The 19,297-nt window shown below is 54.4% G+C and overlaps 1 protein-coding gene across 3 annotated transcripts; it reads right to left on the reverse strand.

The window, feature by feature from the left end:
* Positions 1–585: 585 nt before the first annotated feature.
* On the reverse strand, positions 586–14,454 carry LOC105488456 (zinc finger protein 707). Of its 3 annotated transcripts, XR_011606634.1 has the most exons (9): positions 14,342–14,454; positions 14,002–14,129; positions 8,938–9,004; positions 7,847–7,973; positions 7,271–7,384; positions 5,062–6,087; positions 2,509–3,349; positions 2,142–2,262; positions 586–1,945 (listed from the first exon to the last, which is right to left on the reverse strand). XR_011606634.1 is itself a non-coding variant. In XM_011752510.3 (6 exons), exons 3-6 carry the CDS (start codon positions 8,950–8,952, stop codon positions 5,228–5,230), a joined length of 1,116 nt encoding a protein of 371 aa, XP_011750812.2. In that variant the 5' UTR covers positions 8,953–9,004; positions 14,002–14,129; positions 14,342–14,454; the 3' UTR covers positions 4,424–5,227. The 3 variants fall into 3 exon arrangements, 1 of the variants encoding a protein (XP_011750812.2); XR_011606635.1 differs by lacking the exons at positions 586–1,945; positions 2,142–2,262; positions 2,509–3,349 and adding an exon at positions 3,915–4,378; XM_011752510.3 differs by lacking the exons at positions 586–1,945; positions 2,142–2,262; positions 2,509–3,349 and having other exon boundaries at positions 4,424–6,087.
* Between the last annotated feature and the right edge of the window lie 4,843 nt (positions 14,455–19,297).

Raw genomic sequence — 19,297 nt, forward strand, 5'->3', positions numbered from 1 at the left:
TGTTCAGCAGTGTCCAAATACTGGCATTTTAACTAGCCACTCACTTTCCTTACTCCTTTTCAAATCGATCGTTTCCACCCTTTCCCCTCTCCGCATCGTGGTTTTGTCATCTCCCACATCTGGAGTTGCAAAAAGGCCCTGAGGCAGCCGGGCATGGTGGCTCACGCCTGTAATCCCAGCACTGTGGGAGGCTGAGACGGGTGGATCACAAGGTCAGGAGTTCAAGACCAGCCTGGCCAAGATGTTGAAACCCCGTCTCTACTAAAAATACAAAAATTAGCTAGGCGTGGTGGCGGATGCCTATAATCCCAGCTACTTGGGAAGCTGAGGCAGAGAATTGCTTGAACCCAGGAGGCAGAGGTTGCAGTGAGCCAAGATCATGCCACTGCACTTCAGCCTGGGCGACAGAGCGAGACTCCGTCTCAAAAAAAAAAAAAAAAGCCCTGAGGCCGTGATGCACATGCTGAGCAGCTGGTCCGCAGGACAGGGGCCCGCAGGACAGGGGCCCGCAGGACAGGGGACCCGCAGGACAGGGGCCCGCAGCAACTCATGGACACGGTGGCCGTGGTCCCCGCTGGAGACACTGCAGCTGGAGGTGGGGTAAGTGGACTCAGCACCTTTGAAGTAGTGTGACTAGAAGACGAGGCTGGCCAACCCCTCTGTGGAAAGCACACAGCCCTCCAGCTGTGGCAATGGGTGTGCAGGCCACAGGTTCACCTTTCCTAAGGCAGGGCTGCGCTACCTTTGCTTGGATTGTGTGAGGTATCATGGTACTGCAGTCAGTTGCCACACTTCTCAAGTGTGCGTGTGGGTAGGGGAGGAGTGGGAGTGAGTGATTCTGGTGATGTCATGCTCAGGTGCATGACAGCTGGTCTCCCCTCATCGAGTTACCACTGTAATCGGACTCCAGGCTTCCACCATCGGCCCTTGAATTTTACACAGGATGGTTGGCCCTGGGAAAAGGAGCCTCTGAAGTTTTAAAATCCAATGTGGCTCCAACATTAAGCTCACACTGGGGACCAGCTCAAAACCCACCCATTTCACATTCCCCAAAACGTTTCACTTGGTGGGCCTGTGATTTAGCTCCCAAGAGGTCACAGATACAAACACAACAAAGCGAGCTATTAGGGCTGGATGTGCTGGACGTGCACTCAGTGACGCAGCTGCCCCTCCACCCTGGCCCAGGTCAGGTTCTGCCAACCCCACACGCATACTCTTTGTTAGAAGGGTCCTGATGTGTTTGAGGACCTGTAAGACTGGCATGCACGGCAGACCCCATGAACACCCAGAACGACAGTGAGTAGAGTTGATACGTTGTAACCAGAATGACCCCCAAATATCTTTATTTACTTGGCATTGTACTTCCCAAAGAATATTGCAGCCATTGGGCCTCCCTTCAGAGTGCAGAGAGGCAGCTCCAGGAGCTGAGCCTGCTGGGATGCAACTCCTCCTCCTAGCACCATGGACTCCTTCATCTTTCAGTCAAGGCTGCCAGTGGCCACCACGTGGCCCTCCTTTTCCTGGAGCCCTCAGCTGCATTTGCCACCTGCTCTCTCAATGGACTTTTTGAGATGGAGTCTCACTCTGTCGCCCAGGCTGGAGTGCAGTGGCATGATCTTGGCTCATTGCAACCTCCTCCGCCTCCTGGGCTCAAGCGATTCTCCTGCCTCAGACTCCTGAGAAGCTGGGATTACAGGCGCCCGCTACCATGCCCAGCTAATCTTGGTGGACTTTACACTGGGCACGTGTGCGCTAAGTGCTGACACAAAGGCCAGGCAAGTGTTCCCTGGAGACAGAGGGGTGGAAGGCTAGGTCACAGGCATGGCTGTCAACGGACGCTGCTGTGCACCCATTCTGGCCACAAAGTAGCTTCATGCATCCTCTGCCCGGTAAATGCAAAGAAAACTCGGTTCTACAGGCCCACAGGGAGTGATGGCTGCTGGCCCTGGGAAGGAAGGTGCTCCTTACGGACACCTGCTGTGAGCCCCTCCTGTCACCCCACCCCGCCCGGGAGGGTGGAGCTCGTGGTGAGGCAGCCAATGGGACAAGATGCAGGGCCAGGAGGCCTCCTCACCCCCACGGCCTCCTCACCACCATTCTCTCCCCAGGGAGAGACCCCCACACCCCCACGGCCTCCTCACCACCAAGATGCGGGGCCGGGAGACCTCCACACCCCCACGGCCTCCTCACCACCATTCTCTCCCCAGGCCTCTTCTCTGGGCCTGACCTTCTCCAGCGACCCGGGGAGGCAGGAAGGGAAGCCTGAGAGTTAGAAGGAAAGAGAGCTAAGAGCAGCAGCCTGACCGCAGCTGAGCGTGGCCGTGCTCCTCCCTGGGGAAATGCCAAGGGAAGGACCCCCCTGCTCTACCCGGAGACCCAGAGCCCTGCTAAGCAGGGTGGAAAGCCTGGGTGCAGCCTGGGGGGTATCGCGACTGTGGCCCAACCATCCAGTGTGTGAGCCCTGGATGACGGGGCCAAGAGCCAAGGCAGCCCACTTGGACAACTGACCATGATCCGCTGAGGCAGCGCATTGCCCACGTCTCTGCTATTCACGTTTAATCCGGCACAAGTGCATCACAAAGTGACAGCATCGTGAAGGACTAACAACCAGGCACAGGTGACCCTGGATGCGGCCAGCAGCTTCCTGCAGGGCGCTCAAAACCCAAGTCTTTATGATCCATTGTGTCTACTGCGGAAACATCAGCTGCTCCGTCCCCACCTGCGCTCAAGCACCTGAAGGCCCTTCCAACGGAGCCCACTGGGCAGAGGACAAACCAGACACAAAACACATGCGCTTTTACCAGCCTGGACTCTGTAAGAGAAAGGCGCCCACATATCCCCCGGGGAGATTTCCACTTATCCTGCAGGGCCCTCACGGCCTCACTGGGCTCTACCAGGGCCTGCCCTGCAGGGGGAGGTACTTTCCTGCACAGGGTCTGTGGGCCAGGACACACGCAAAGGAGCTTCTGCTTCGGGCTGAATTGTCACTCTGAAATTCCCAAGTGGAAGCCCTGGGCCCGATGTGACGGTATAAGGAGGTCTCTGGGAGGTGATTTGGCTTCGATGGGGTCATGGGGTGGGCCCTGCCCATGGAATCCGGGCCCTCACAAGGAAGAGATGACACCAAGGTCCCTCCCCAAATGCGGACACCTCTGAACCAGGAGGCGCTCGCCGGAAACGGACCCTGTTGGCACCTCTACCTCGGACTTCCAGCCTGCAGAGCTGGAGAGCATAAACCCGTGTTCTCTGTGCTGCCGCCTGTGGTGTCCCGGTGAGGCAGCCTTGTAACTCCATGACCGACAGCTGCTCTCTACAATCTTCAGTGAGCACGAAAACACTCATATTCATGCTGTAAATAAAAGATTAGGGATATTTTCAAACACACCAACCTCCCAGCTTCAACAGCTGTCAACGTTCAGCCAATACCGTTCTTTCTCCTTTTTATTAGAATTTTAAAGCACATCCCAGGCGCCATGTCATTTCCCCACAAACACGTCCAAATGCATCTGAGTGAGGATTCTCAGGTAACCCTGTGTCACCATCACCGCCAACAGCCAATTCCTCACCCCACCCGACTCACAGCCGACCCTCCCGACTCACAGCCGACCCGCCCGACTCACAGCCCACCCGCCCGACTCACAGCCGACCCTCCCGACTCACAGCCGACCCGCCCGACTCACAGCCCACCCGCCCGACTCACAGCCGACCCTCCCGACTCACAGCCGACCCTCCCGACTCACAGCCCACCCGCCCGACTCACAGCCACCCGCCCGACTCACAGCCGACCCTCCCGACTCACAGCCGACCCGCCCGACTCACAGCCGACCCGCCCGACTCACAGCCCACCCGCCCGACTCACAGCCCACCCGCCCGACTCACAGCCCACCCGCCCGACTCACAGCCCATCCGCCCGACTCACAGCCCATCCGCCCGACTCAGTCCACCCGCCCGACTCAGCCCCTGCCCCCATTTCCACGATTGTCTAAAAGTGACTTTGCACTTGGTTTGTTCATATCAGGGTCACACACAGCCTGCTCAGCCTTTCTGTGTGCCCGGCTTCCAGCGGAAAGGTTGCCTTCTGGTGGCATCTCCGGCCGGGTCTGGCTCGGGGCTTCCTCTTGGTGTGTTCAACCTTCTCCTGGTTCCCCTGTTTCTTGTAAACTCGTTTCTGATTCCAGCATTACACGTGCATGTGTTGGCTGGAATTTTTTTTTTTTTTGAGATGGAGTTTCAGTCTTGCTCCCCAGGCTGGAATGCAGTGGTGCAACCTTGGCTCACCACAACCTCCACCTCCTGGATTCAAGCGATTGTCCTGCCTCAGCCTCCCGAGTAGCTGGAATTTCAGGCGTGAGCCACCGCACCTGGCCTGGCTGCAATTCTTAAAGAAAAACAGGCAAAAGCAAAAATCCTTCAACAATTCAGCTAACCTGAAACACGGCAGTGTCCCCGATCCATTTCCACAGGGGTCACACTGGCAGATTTTTATTTCTGGCTGGATAGGACACCTTAAGTTTCAAACAAAGAGGTCACCTCTTCCCCATGAAATGCACTATGGTGAATATGGCCACCTCACTGCCCTGAGACCCAACTCGATCTGCCAATTTCAGGTGCGTGACCCAGGCTCTGACCAACAGAGCTGGGTGGGGGCCATCCCTGCAACACTGGGGGTGGCCCTGACCTAACCGGCTTGAATACGGCTCAGTATTACAAAGGCTCTTGTTTCTACGGCCCAGTGCAGAGGCTGCAGGAGGGTCTCTGCCTCTGTGCAATGCCTCGCCCAAGACAGAGACAGGAAGCGAAGCCAGACCAGGCAGCAAGCATGGAGTGCGGAGCCAGGAAGGAGAGGCCCAGCAGACAGCGACTCAGGGCCAGGGTGGAGTCCGAGCCAGACAGCTGTGAGCACCGGGCAGGCTTCTCCACCTCTGCGCCTGGCCTGGCATGTGGCTCCGTGGTCGCACATGCTCTCAGCACATCCCCAGGGTGCCCGGCACCGGGGTGCAGCCCCTGCCATCTCCAGAGCCCCCACCATCTCCGGCGTACCCATGGATTCGCTTCTCCCACCTGGCAGTTTTCCCAGTAAAACTTCTCGGGGGACTGGAGAGCTCTGAGGACTGAGAAGGCTTCTTTTCAGGCTGATTTTCCAGGCTGAAGAGCAACTTCTCACTGCAGCTCTCCCTCAGGGCCCAGTACTCCCGCAAAGGTACAGCACCCCACGCTTCGGGGGCCCCTACACCTCCCCGTGCCTGTGAGTTCTTTGATGCCGCGTGAAGAAGCCCAGGTGGCGGAATCCTTTCCCGCAGTGGCCGCACTCGTAGAACCTCTTTGTCAGGTGCAGCCTCCGGTGGATGCTGAAGCCCTTGGGCCACCGGAAGGACTTGCCACACTCGGCACAGGTATAGGGCTTCTCCCCGCTGTGGACCCTCTGATGGTGGCTGAGGTTCTCCTTGGTCCGGAAGGCCTTGCCGCAGTCCGCGCAGTAGAACGGCCGCTCCCCGGTGTGCACCAGCTGGTGTCTGAGAAGGTTGGATTTCTGCTTGAAGGCTTTCCCACAGTCGCCGCACGAGTAGGGCCTGTGTTCGGTGTGGACCTTGCGGTGCTGGGCCAGGCGGTCCTTCAGGCTGAACGCCTGCCCGCATGCCTCGCAGCAGAAGGGTTTCTCGTGCGTGTGGTTCTTCTGGTGACGCTGCAGGTTTGAAGCCCACCGGAAGGTCTGGCCGCACTCGGGGCACTTGAAGGCCTTGGTCCCCGTGTGCACCGTCTGGTGAGCGAGCAGCCGGCTGTGGCAGCTGAGCGCCTTCCCGCACGTGCCGCAGATGAACGACAGCTCCATTGCGCACTGCTTCCGGTGCTCTCTGCGGCCCGGCCGCTGCCCACAACACTTCGTGAGCATCTGACAAGCAAAAGCCGTGGGCTTGGCGTCTGTCCTTTCTGGAGCAGCTCTGGGAAGCTGCCCGTCATCCGCGTCCGGCCCGAAGCTCTTCCGAAAGCTGCTTCCCTCCCTGGTTCTTTCTTGCCTCACATGGGTTTTCTTATGAGCCCAAGTTGGATGGTCACAGTGTCTCTTGGGGTCTGCAGATTTCCTTGCCCCTGTGGAAGGAACAGATACCCTTACACAGAAGCCAGTGGCCCGTGGCCAGGCAGTGCCTCCTGCTGTGTGCGTCAACTGGCTTCTATCTACTCAGCTCATTCCACGTGGCTACAAGTGATCAGGAAAACTCGTTCAAAGAAACACAGATGAGCCACAAAGATCAATAGCGGAAACCAAGATGAGCTCAGATGGTTCCCCAGCCCCGGTGGCACGCAGGATACCTGGCACTGCTACGTGAGGGAGCACCGACACATGGCTGCCAATCAACAGAAGCAACTGGGCCAAGAGAATGTCCTTTCACCCTGTCCACGCCAGCAAGCCCCACTCATGCAGGTGGAGGTGACAGCAGGATATCATCTGGAAGATGGGTAGCTCCACGTGATTCTCAACCACTCAGCCTCGGAGCCATAGCTGGATACTCCACAGGCCCAGGGACCTGACACTCCCCAGCCGGGGGCTCCACAGGCCCAGGGACCTGACACTCCCCAGCCGGGGGCTCCACAGGCCCAGGGACCCTACACCTCCCCAGCCGGGGACTCCACAGGCCCAGGGACCCGCCACTCCCCAGCCGGGGACTCCACAGGCCCAGGGACCCGCCACTCCCCAGGCAGGGGCTCCACAGGCCCAGGGACTTCCCAGGGCTCGTGTTCTCGTAGCTGCTCCATCCCATTCTGAAAATCTAAGTAAAAAGCAAACCCCCTCTGACCACTGCCTCAAGAGCACCCCTCACCTAATGGAGGGAAGCACGGCCACTGTCCCAGTTTTGCAAACAGGGATGTGGAGCAAACTCCTACCCAGAGCCACATACCTGGGGACCCTCACGTGCAGTCAGTACCAGGCCTGTGGCTGTAGGTCAGACACCTACACCAACGGCCTCCGCCAGACAGCACCTGGGTGGCTAGGTGCAGCCTTCAAGCGTCACTCTGGCCTCAGGCCCCTCCCAAGCTGCAGCTGTACGTCATCCTGCGCCACCGTGCCTTGCGAGCCCCGGCCCCCGGCCAGTGTCCATCAGGGCAGGAGCGTGGCTGCCCCATGTCTCTAAGGCCTAAGTTAGAGAGCGGCTGTGTGTCCACTCTCCCATGGGAAGGACGCACCCTCGGTCACTGCAGTGTGCTGAGCACTCACCCAGGAGCTGTGGCCACAGGGACGGGGCCCCCCGAGCCCAGACAACCCAGCACTCACCTGGCCAGTGGCCCCTCTGCACTGCCTGGAGCTCAGGTCTCTCCCGATCTTCAACCCATGGCTCCTCCCACTGTTCCAGGCGAGAGACGAGGTCTGGTCTGGGGCTGCAAAATCCTTTTCAAAGGAGAGAAAAGGTTCTGTTTTACTTGTACTGAGGACAAAGCGAGGGTTGAGGCTCAGAGCAGTTCTGCACTAGCCTAAGAGGCCAGGCAAGCCCAACCCTCGGGGCGGCCCTGGAGAAGCTACCCTGAAGCAGAGATGACAGGAAGGGAGGGGCCTGGACACCAAGGCCCACGGAAGGCCCTGACAAGGTCAGAGGAAGGAAGATGAGGCTGCCTCCAGGGAGCCTCAGAGAAACGCTGAGTGGGCCCCTCTGTCTACACAGGCCAAGAACTTCCAGCTCCTGAGCCCCCTCGGCTGGGAGGCCCCACGACCATCCTGGACCAGCCAGGCCCGGAGGCAGCGGCAGAGCTCACCCCACGCTCAGCCCGCGCTCACCCCGCTCACCCCGCAGCACTCGGCCCGCACTCACCCAGCACTCGGCCCGCACTCACCCAGCACTCGGCCCGCACTCACCCAGGGCAGCCATACTGCTGAAGTTGTCCAGCATCACGTCCCGGTAGAGGGCCCTCTGGCTGGGTTCCAGACACGCCCACTCCTCCCTTGAGAAGTAGATGGCCACGTCCCTGAAGGTCACCGGCTCCTGCAACACACACAGCTCCCGAAGTGGCCATTCCCAAGAAAAAGAAGGCTCAGCCCACAGGTCTGGGCGGGAAGGGGGAATCAGGGTGGCCCTGCTGTGGACTGATTGTTTGCGTCCCCTAAATCCATATACTGAAGCCCGGAGCCCTGAGTGGCTGTGTCTGGAGATGGGCCTCTGTGGAAGAGATTAAGGTTAAGTGAGGTCAGAAGGGTGGGGCCCTGACCCATGGGCCCGGTCCTCACAGGAGACTCCAGAGAGCTCCCCACCTCCCTCACCGCACATGCGTCAACACAGCACAACAGTGGCTGTCTGCAAGCAGGCCACTGGCCCCGCCAGAAACCAGATCTGCAGCACTCTGATCTTGGACATCAGCCTTCAGAACAGAGGAAGTGCATGTCTGTAAACTGCCCAGTGTGTTGTACTTGGTTACGGCAGCTCTAGTGGACTAAGACAATCTAGTCTATTTTCCTACAACAGCCACTATTCTCCTAGTGTCAATGAATCCAATTTTCTTTTCTTTCCTTTTTTGAGATGGAGTTTTGCTCTGTCACCAGGCTGCGCAATCTCGGCTCACTGCAAGCTCCGACTCCCAGGTTCAAGCAATTCTCCTGCCTCAGTCTCCCAAGTAGCTGGGACTACAGGCGTCCGCCACCATGCCCAACTAATATTTTGTATTTTTAGTAGAGATGGGGTTTCACCATGTTAGCCAGGATGGTCTCAATCTCCTGACCTCGTGATCCACCCGCCTCGGCCTCCCAAAGTGCTGGGATTACAGGCATGAGGCATTGCACCCGGCCCCAATTTTCTTTTATCTTTCCCCGCCCCTTAAGAGAGAAGGCAAAAGGGCAGACATGGGCACAGTGCCTGGGAAGCCGCTGCCACAGACCCTCCCCGCGTGTGTGCTGGGGTCTCAGGCAGCCGGCAGGGCAGAAGGGAGGCTTCGCTCGGCAGCGGCAGGGCTCACCTGGGCCATGTCCATAGGAACAGCGAGGCCACGCCTCTGGGGAAGCACAGCGCCAAGGAGGGCAGATCTGCGGAGACAAGAAATGTAAGCGGGCGTAGCCAGCCCAGGAATGCCCACCCCACCTGACCGCAGGAGCCCCCCACTCAGCAAATCAAGGGGAATTCAGGAAAAACGAGTGATGCACACGCAGGGTCTGCTCTGTAACTACCGACAGCCACCAGGTGTGGGGAAATTTGGCAGTGGTGAGGAGTCAACATATCTTTAAGGGACAGCTGGGTGCGGTGTGCCACCTGCCACACACAAGAACTCTGAAATACCAGACAGCAAGCCAGGCCTGTCACCAGAGGAGGACAGAGGCCAGCCACTGCTGGCTGAAAGCCAACAGCTTAGCTGCAAACACATGACTGGAGAGTCTAACCGCAACTGAGGCGTCTGGGGCTCCTCAGGAGACAGGCGGGCAGCCGTTCCCGCGGCGCTGTGCCCGGAGGATGCTCTCGGGTACGCTACGAGGAGGCCACCTGGCAGCCTTCCCCCAAGTGAAAACCTGGGGGAAGGTTTTCACCCACTGCACTCCAGCCTGGGTGTCAGACTGAGACCCTGTCTCAAAAAAAAAAAAGCCCCGAGAAATCCCATTAATCTTCACTCAGTCTCCAGATCAAGCCACGAGCTCCCCTAAACCTTAGGGTCCGGGCCCACTGAGATCCAGCTTCTACCCCCAGGTCTGTGGAGAACCACCCTGGCATCCCACTGCCCTCCTGCCACAGTGGGTCCTGCCTCCTTCCTGAGTAAAGCTCAGAGCCCCAATATGCAGAAGAGGCCAGCCCCACAGGCGCCCCTGAGAAGAGACAGAACCCGCTGGAGGAAGATGGCCCATGCCTGGTTACCTTGTCCGGGGAGGGGAGGAAATGTTGCTCTAGACCCTACAGACAGGGAAGTATCATAAAGGGCTGTCAGGAGCAACTCATGCAAACAGGTTCAGCAACTGAGATGAAACGGACAAACCACGAAAAACACAGGACTATGAAACTGACGAAAGGGAAGCCACTCAGCCGCCCATCTGAAGGGAACTGAAAATGTAACTTGAACCCTTCCCATGAGGAAAATACCACACCCAGCTGGGTTCCCTGGTAAGCTCCACCAAAGCCTACGGGAGCACAGTACTGATCTTAGAAGCTATTTAGTGAACAGAGGAAGAGCAGACACTATCCAGTCTGTCTTAATGAGGCCAGCAAAACCCAAACCAAAAACCCGATAGAGATATTACAAGGGGCCAAGCACAGTGGCTCACGCCTATAATCCCAACACTCTAGGAGACTGAGGCAGGAGGACTGTTCGAAGCCAGGAGTTGCCCAACCTGTCTCTATAAAAAATAGAATTAGCGGGGTGCGGCGGTGGACATACGCAGTCCCAGCTACTCAGGAGGCTGAGGTGGGCGTATTGCTTGAATACGGGAGGCATAGGTTGCAGTGAGCTGAGCTCATGCCACTGCACTCCAGCCTAGGTGTCAGACTGAGACCCTGTCTCAAAAAAAAAAAAAAAAAAAAAAGATATTACAAAAAAATTACCTACCAAACTCTCATAAACACAAATTTTCAAAAAATATTAGGAAGCCAAATCCAGCAGTTTATAAAAAGAATTCTCGGTCATGACCAAGTGACGTGGACCCTAAGAGTACACAGCTGGTTTGATCCCCATTAGCTGCAGCTGGTGCCCAGAAGGCTCCCGCCACCACCTGTGTTCAACACTCACTGCAGGGGGCAGCTCCCTCGGCGTTCACCCCTGCCCCTCGTCCCTCCCACCTCCAGCACAGCAGGTACACAGACCTTCCCTTTCTCCTTCTGACACTCACAGGCGGCCACATTAACTGCTACATGTTTTCAGGAATATACTTTCAACTGGAGATTTTTTTTTCACCCTTTCAACAGCATGGCATCAACTTTAATCACGATGACTTCCCGAACATTTGAAAACGACATAACTAACCACATTAACAGAATAAAGGAGAAAACCATATGACAGCTATTATCTCAATAGGTGCAGAAAAGGCATTTGTTAAAACTCAAGACCTAATCCCAACAAAAAATCTCAGCAAACAAGGAATAGAAGAAAACTTCCTCATCCTGGCAAACCTGCAACCAACATCCTGCTTCATGGGCCACTATGGAACTCTTTCCCTCTGAGACCAGGAACAAGCAGGGCTCTCTACCCACTGCTTCTCTTTATCACCTTATTGGAGGCCTGAGCCAGTGCAAGGAGGTAGAAAAAATACACAAAGCCATAAGATTACAAATAAAGAAGTAGGTCGGGCGCGGTGGCTTATGCCTAGAATCCCAGCACTTTGGGGCGCCGAGGCGGGTGGATCACCTGAGGTGGGGAGTTTGAGACCAGCCTGGCCAATATGGTGAAACCCCATCTCTACTAAAAATACAAAAAGTAGCCAGGCATGGTGGCAGGCACCTGTCATCCCAGCTACTTGGGAGGCTGAGGCAGGGGAATCGCTTGAACCCGGGACGTGGAGGTTGCGGTGAGCCAAGATCGCACCATTGCACTCCAGCCTCGGCAACAAGAGCGAAACTCCATCTCAAAAAAAAAAAAAAAATTTTCACAAATTGGAGGTAGAAGTTGTAGTGAGCCAAGATTGTGCCACTGCACTCCAGCCTGGGTGACACAGAGAGACTGTCCTCACAACATTGGGGTAGGCAAACATTTCTTTCCTGGATCCCCAAAAGCACTTTAAAAAAATTACAAATTCAGGCTGGGTGCAGTGGCTCATGCCTGTAATCCCAGCACTCTGGGAGGCTGAGGTGGGCGGATCACCTGAGGTGGGGAGTTCGAGACCAGCCTGGCCAACAGGCTCTCTCTTCAATCAAGAAGGGAGAAACCCCTTCTCTACTAAGAATACAAAATTAGCCGGGCGTAGTGGCGCATGCCTGTCATCCCAGCTACTCAGGAGGCTAAGGCAGGAGATTTGCTTGAACCCGGGAGGTGGAAGTTGCGGTGAGCCAAGATCGTACCACTGCACTCCAGTCTGGGCAACAAGAGCAAAACTCTGTCTCAAGAAAGAAAAAAAAAATCACAAATTGGATTTATCAGAATTAAACATTTTTGTTTATCATGGCAGTCAAGAAAAAAAATAAAGGAGACTGGGTGCAGTGGCTCATGCCTGTAATCCCAGCACTTTGGGAAGCTAAGGCAGGAGGATTGCTTGAGGCCAGGAGTTTGAGACCAGCCTGGGCAACATAGGGAGACCTCTGTCTCTACTGTTTAATTAAAAAAATTTTTTTAAAAAGGAGACACAAAGGCAAGCCACAGAATAAGAGAAAATATTCCCAATACATGTATCTGACAAAGGACTTATATAAAGAACTGTAACTCCTACAAATCAATAAAAAAGAAAAATAAAATTTAAACTGGGCAAAATATTAGAACAGACACTTCAACCAAAGTGATACAACGGTCTATAAAAACATGAAAAGGCACATTGAGCACATGGGTCATGGGTGGTGTTTTCCAATCAAACGACTTGCTGAGTTCCTCTAGCAAGTAGCAATGACCACAGTGATAAAAATAACAGCTCCCGGCCAGGTGCAGTGGCTCACGCCTGTAATCTCAGCACTTTGGGAGGCCACGGCAGGTGGATCACCTGAGGTCAGGAGTTTGAGACCAGCCTGGCTAACATGGTGAAACTCCGTCTCTACAACAAGTGCAAAAAATTAGCCAGGCTACTCAGGAGGCTGAAGCAGGAGAACTCCTTGAACCAGGGAGGCGGAGGTTGCAGTGAGCCAAGATTGTGCCACTGCACTTCAGCCTGGGGGACAGAGCAAGATTCTGTCTCAAACAAAAACAAAAACACCAGCTCCCCTCAGCTGAACAGCTGTGTTTGCACTACAACCTGGGCTGGGCTTCCCAGCCTGGAAAGCAGAGTCGGGGAGAACCGTGAGATAGGCCAGAAAAGGGGCTAAGGCCAGATTATTCAAGGCATCCTGAGCCATGGTTTCATGTGTAATGCGACAGAAGTTTAATACAGGAGAACAGAAGGATACTGTCATAGCTGCTTCTTTTCCCCCTAGGCAAATTAACACAGGAATTTTTTCTGAGGCAGGGTCTTGCTCTGTCACCCAGGCTGGAGTGTGGTAGCCCAGTCACAGCTCACTGCAGCCTCGACCTCCTGGGCTCAAGTAATCCTCCCACCTCAGTTTCCCCAGTAGCTGGAACCAAAATCACATGCGCCACCATGTCCTGCAATTGTTTAAATTTTTTGCAGAGAGGGGATCTCACTATATTGCCCAGACCGATCTCAAACTCCTGGCCTCAAGAGATCCCCTGGCCTCGGCCTCCCAAAGTGCTGGGGTTACAGGCGTCAGCCACAGCATCCGGCCTAAGCTACATTTTAAAAATTTATTATTATTATTATTTTAATGAGATGGAGTCTCGCTCTGTTGCCCAGGCTGGAGTGCAGTGGCGCGATCTCCGCTCACTGCAACCTCTGTCTCCCAGGTTCAAACGATTCTCTTGCCTCAGCCTCCCCAGAGTAACTGGGATTACAGGTGCACACCACCACACCCGGCTAAATTTTTGTATTTTTTGTAGAGGCGGGGTTTCACCATGCTGGCCAAGTTGGTCTCGAACTCCTGGACTCAATGATCCACCTGCCTCGGCCTCCCAAGTGCTGAGATTACAGGCGGGAGTCACCTCTCCTGGCTAAGCTACATTTTTTAAAAGATCCTCTGTGATGAACAAATGAGAAAGCAGCAAAACAGGATGGGGGTGGGGAGAAGATAGGGAGGCGATCAGGTGAGAGACGAAGAGCCAGGATTGGGACTTACAGGGTGGGAATGGCAAGGAGGCAAATGGTTCAGTTATGGAGCTAACGCACCAATGACTGACTGTGCGGCTGGGCGTGGGCAGGAAAGGGGAAGAAGTGAATCTCGGGTTTCTGCCTCCTCCCCTTCGCGGTGGAATGCCTGGGAGGACCAGTGGGTGGGGGGTGGACGTTACAGGAGCTCAGGCTGGGGCAGGGGAGCTTTGAGTGTTATGAACTAAGTCTAAGCGCTTGGGTCTCACCGGAGCGGTGCGGGCTGGAGACACAGGTGTGGAAAGTGTCTATGGGGGATAATGCGGTCACGATCGTGGACGGGGTCAGCCGGGGAGAAACCAGCTTCAAGAGGATACACAACCGGGTCCTGACAAACCTGCAAGTGTAAGGGGCGAGGAGAGAAGAGGAGGCTGAGCCGGAATAAGCCGAAGAACAGCCCCCGAATAGCCGGGGTCACAGGCAGCCTCCCGGGTCTGTCCCAGCAGCCTCCACGCTGGGTTTCACAGCCCTGGGGCGGCCGCAGATTTAGAAGGTCAGACAGCCCACGACCCAGGGACGGAGGGGCGGCGGGGACACGGGCGCACTCACCACCAGGGCGTCCTCAACAAGGATGCTGCATCCGCTACGCCGCGCCGGTAGCCCAGACTTCTACAAACTTCCCCAGCGGAAGTTGTTATCCGACAGCTTCCGGCCCCTCTAGGAGCCCACGTCTCGGTGGTGCGCGCAGGCCGCCCAGGCCGTCCAGGCCGCCCGCCTCGCCCCGCCCCGCCTGTGGCTCCGCCCCGGCCAGCAGGCCCCTCCCCATCACAGCCAAACGCCACCACGACCGGCTGATTTTTTTGTTTTTTTTAGTAGAGACGGGAGTTTCACCATGTTGGCCAGGCTGGTTTTGAACTGCGACCTCAGGTGATCCGCCTGCCTTGGCCTCCCAAAGTGCTGGGGTTACTGGCGTGAGCCACGGAGCCCGGCCCCCGTAACCTAAAGTCGGCCTAAAGGTTTCTCCTACAAAGTGAACTGTAACCTAACTGGAGGTGTGAACAGACTGTCACTTGCTCTGGTACCAGTCACTCAGTTCCAGCCAATCAAGGGTGTAGGGTCCAGCCCTATGGGGCTAAGCGAGTGTTCTCCCCGTGTGCGGAGACGAGAGATTGTAATAAATAAAGACACAAGACAAAGAGATAAAGAGAAAACAGCTGGACCGAGGGGACCACTACCATCAAGACGCGGAGACTGTTAGTGGCACCCAAGGGCTGGGCACGCTGATATTTATCGCATACAAGACAATGCAGGATGTGCAGCCCAGGCCCAAGGGCGCTGGCGCAGGGCCCCATCATGTGCAGGGGACTCTACCAGCTAGTAGGTGGTGCCAAACAAGTGTTTGGGCCCTGACTGTGGAGGCCAAGGTGTTTATGAGACTGGCGCTGCCCATCGTGACTGGGTGCTGTTGGAGCTACCAGTCGCACATCCAAGGGGCTAGCAGTTTACTGGGAGATGGAAGTGGAGTCTAGGATTGGGCTTGGGCAGGTCCAGAAGACACAAGGATGGCCCAGGTCCCCGTGCCACCCTCTGTCTTCTGGGCCTCTCCCCAAGCCCACACCTGTGGCTCCATGGAGAGGTCCCTGAACCCTGCTGCAGGAGACGGGTAGTCTCATACCTGGCTTACGGAGGGGCCCGGTGTGCTCTGAGGCCCTCCAGACAGAGCAGGGCTCCTGTGGCGAGGCAGTCGGTGAAGTGCAGCTCCGGCCCACCTCACAGTGGCCCAGCGGGTCCCCAAACCAAAAGCCAATGCTAGAGCTCCAGAGCCTAGAAGCCACGCCCTGTAGCGCAGTCTTCACCTGTTGGGAACAGCCCCCCAAAATTTGGCCATAAGCTGGCCCCAAAACTGGCCATAAACAAAATCTCTGCAGCACTGTGACATGTTCGTGATGGCCATGACGCCTACGCTGGAAGGTTGTGGGTTTACCAGAATGAGGGCAAGGAACACCTGGCCCGCCCAGGGTGGAAAACCACTTAAAAGTATTCTTAAACCACAAACAATAGCATGAGCGATCTGTGCCTTAAGGACATGCTCCTGCTGCAGATAACTAGCCAAACCCATCCCTTTATTTTGGCCCATCCCTTCGTTTCCCATAAGGGATACTTTTAGTTAATCTATTATCTATAGAAACAATGCTAATGACTGGCTTGCTGTTAATAAATACGTGGGTAAACCTCTGTTCACAGCTCTCAGCTCTGAAGGCTGTGAGACTCCCTCATTTCCCACTTCACTTCCCTATATTTCTGCATGTGTGTCTTTAATTTCTCTAGTGCCCCTGGGTTAGCGTCTCCCTGACTGAACTGGTCTTGGCAAGTGGCGTCCATCGTGGGAGCTCCAATCCAGGTGGAAGCGTTGCCGGAGTGATGGCTGGAGAACGTGGAACTAAGCTGGAGGACACCCGAGTACTCTTAAAGCAATGCCCGTGGTGAGTAAGAAGGGGAGCTTGGGAGCATCAGGGTAACAATGGGACAAGTGTGGGGTCTGGTTCATTCTGCCTTGGAGCTTTTTCACACTGAGGAGGAGGAAGGAGGGTATAACGAAGTAACAGAAGAGGGTACAGAGCAGGTTTATTTGCAGCTAAAGCTAAAGCAGCAAAGGAGGAAGAGGTTCATCCCTACCCTTCTGCACCCCTCATTATTATTTTGAAGAAAAAGACCCTCCAGATCTTTCTTTTCCGGAGGACACTGGGGGAAAAGTAGTTGCCCCAGTGACTGTTCGAGCAGTGCCTCAAGCGATCGCTCTCAGTTCTATTCAGGCAGGAATTCAGCAAGCTAGAAGAAAGGGTGATTTAGAGGCTTGGCAGTTCTTAGAATACACCCCCCAGATCAACAGAGAAATATTATAGCTACATTTGGGCCTTTTCCTTTAAAATTCAGAAAAGCACATTTAGTTGATTATATCAACTCCTGTGATGGTGTCAGAGGTAATCTGCACAAGCCTACTCTGCTAGCACAGGCAATGGCAGGACTGAGAGTGGATAAAGGAAATACTCCATTTCCCGGAGCTTGTTTTAACTGTGGGAAACATGGTCATACTAAAAAAAAATGTAGGAAAAAATCAGTGAGTCAGGCCGCCAGGTAGGGGAAAAAAGGAAACTGCTGAGCCTGAAATATGTCCAAAATGTAAAAAAAGGAAAACACTGGGCTAGTCAGTGTCACTCTAAGTTTGATAAAGGTGGGAACCCGATTTTGGGAAATGCCATGAGGGGCCCATCCCGGCCCCATTCCAAACTGGGGCATTTCGAGCTCAGGCCATTCCCTCAGCCCTGTACGATGTCTGTGCCCGCCACAGCCGGGAGCGCCACAGTAGATTTATGCTGTACAAACGCTGTGAGCCTTCTGCCGGGGAACCCCCACAAAAGGTCCCAGCAGGAGTCTGTGGACCCTTCCCAGCAGGGATGATCGGATTACTTCTAGGAAGGTCTAGTTTAAGTTTAAAAGGGGTACAAATACATACAAGAGTCATTGATTCAGATTATAACGGGGAAATTCACATTGTTATATCTACTTCTGTTCCCTGGAAAGCAGAGCCAGGGAGCACATAGCACAGCTCCTGATTGTGCCGTATTTGGGAATGGGAAAAAGTGAAATTAAATGAACAGGAGGATTTGGCAGCACAAATAAACAAGGCAAAGTAGCTTATTGGGTAAATCAAATCACTGATAAATGTTCTACCTGTGAGGCTGGGCACGGTGGCTCATGCCTGTAATCCCAGCACTTTGGGAGGCCGAGATGGGAGGATCACAAGATCAGGAGATCGAGACCATCCTGGCTAACACAGTGAAACCCTGTCTCTACTAAAAAATACAAAAAACTAGCTGGGCGAGGTGACGGGCGCCTGTAGTCCCAGCTCCTCAGGAGGCTGAGGCAGGAGAATGGTGTAAACCCGGGAGACAAAGCTTGCAGTGAGCTGAGATCCGGCCACTGCACTCCAGCCTGGGCGACAGAGCGAGACTCCATCTCAAAAAAAAAAAAAAAAAAAATGTTCTACCTGTGAAATAACTACTCAGGGAAAGAAATTTAAAGGTTCGGTAGATACAGGAGCAGATATTTCAATCATCTCTCTACAGCACTGGCCGTCTGCATGGCCAATTCAACCTGCTCAATTTAACATAGTTGGAGTTAGTAAAACCCCTGAAGTGTATCAAAGTAGTTGTATTTTGCACTGTGAAGGGCCCGATGGACAACCTGGGACTATTCAACCAATTATAACTTCTGTACCTATAAATTTATGGGGGAGAGATTTATTACAACAATGGGGAGCACAAGTTCTAATTGCAGAACAATTATGTATTCCTCAAAGTCAACATACGATGTATGAAATGGGGTATGTCCCTCGTATGGGACTAGAAAAAAATTTGCAAGGTTTAAAAGAACAGCTTCAAGCAGAAAGACAAAGTTCCCACCAAAGATTAGGATATCATTTTTGATGGTGGACATTGTTAAGCCTCCAGAACTTGTACTTTTTTTTTTTTTTTGAGACAGAGTCTCGCTCTGTCACCCAGGCTGGAGTGCAGTGGCCGGATCTCAGCTCACTGCAAGCTCCGCCTCCCGGGTTCACGCCATTCTCCTGCCTCAGCCTCCCGAGTAGCTGGGACTACAGGCGCCTGCCACCTCGCCCGGCTAAGTTTTTGTATTTTTTAGTAGAGACGGGGTTTCACTGTGTTACCCAGGATGGTCTCGATCTCCTGACCTCGTGATCCGCCCGTCTCGGCCTCCCAAAGTGCTGGGATTACAGGCTTGAGCCACCGCGTCCGGCCAGAACTTGTACTTTTAAAATGGTTAACAGATACGCCAATTTGGATAGAACAATGGCCGCTAAGTAAAGAGAAACTGGAGGCATTAGAGGAATTAGTTACTGAACAATTAGGAAATGGGCACAGAGGCCGGGCGCGGTGGCTCAAGCCTGTAATCCCAGCACTTTGGGAGGCCGAGACGGGCGGATCACGAGGTCAGGAGATCGAGACCATCCTGGCTAACCCGGTGAAACCCTGTCTCTAGTAAAAAATACAAAACACTAGCCAGGCGAGGTGGCGGGCGCCTGTAGTCCCAGCTACTCGGGAGGCTGAGGCAGGAGAATGGCATAAACCTGGGAGGCGGAGCTTGTAGTGAGCCGAGATCCAGCCACTGCACTCCAGCCTGGGTGACAGAGCGAGACTCTGTCTCAAAAAAAAAAAAAAAAAAGGAAATGGGCACAGAGCTCCAACATGTTCCCCTTGGAATTCTCCAGTTTTCGTAATTAAGAAAAAATCAGGTAAATGGAGAATGTTAACTGACTTAAGAGCCATCAATTCCGTTATACAACCTACGGGAGCATTACAGCCAGGATTGCCTTCTCCTGCTATAATTCCAAAAAATTGGCCTTTAATAGTCACAGATTTAAAAGACTGTTTTTACTATCCCCTTAGCTGAGCAAGACTGTGAACGGTTTGCATTTACAATTCCTGCAGTAAACAACCTGCAGCCTGCTAAGCATTTTCATTGTTTCATAGATGGGTCTAGAAATTG

This window comes from Macaca nemestrina, chromosome 8 (assembly GCF_043159975.1).
Source record: "Macaca nemestrina isolate mMacNem1 chromosome 8, mMacNem.hap1, whole genome shotgun sequence".
In the NCBI taxonomy this organism is placed as follows: domain Eukaryota; kingdom Metazoa; phylum Chordata; class Mammalia; order Primates; family Cercopithecidae; genus Macaca; species Macaca nemestrina.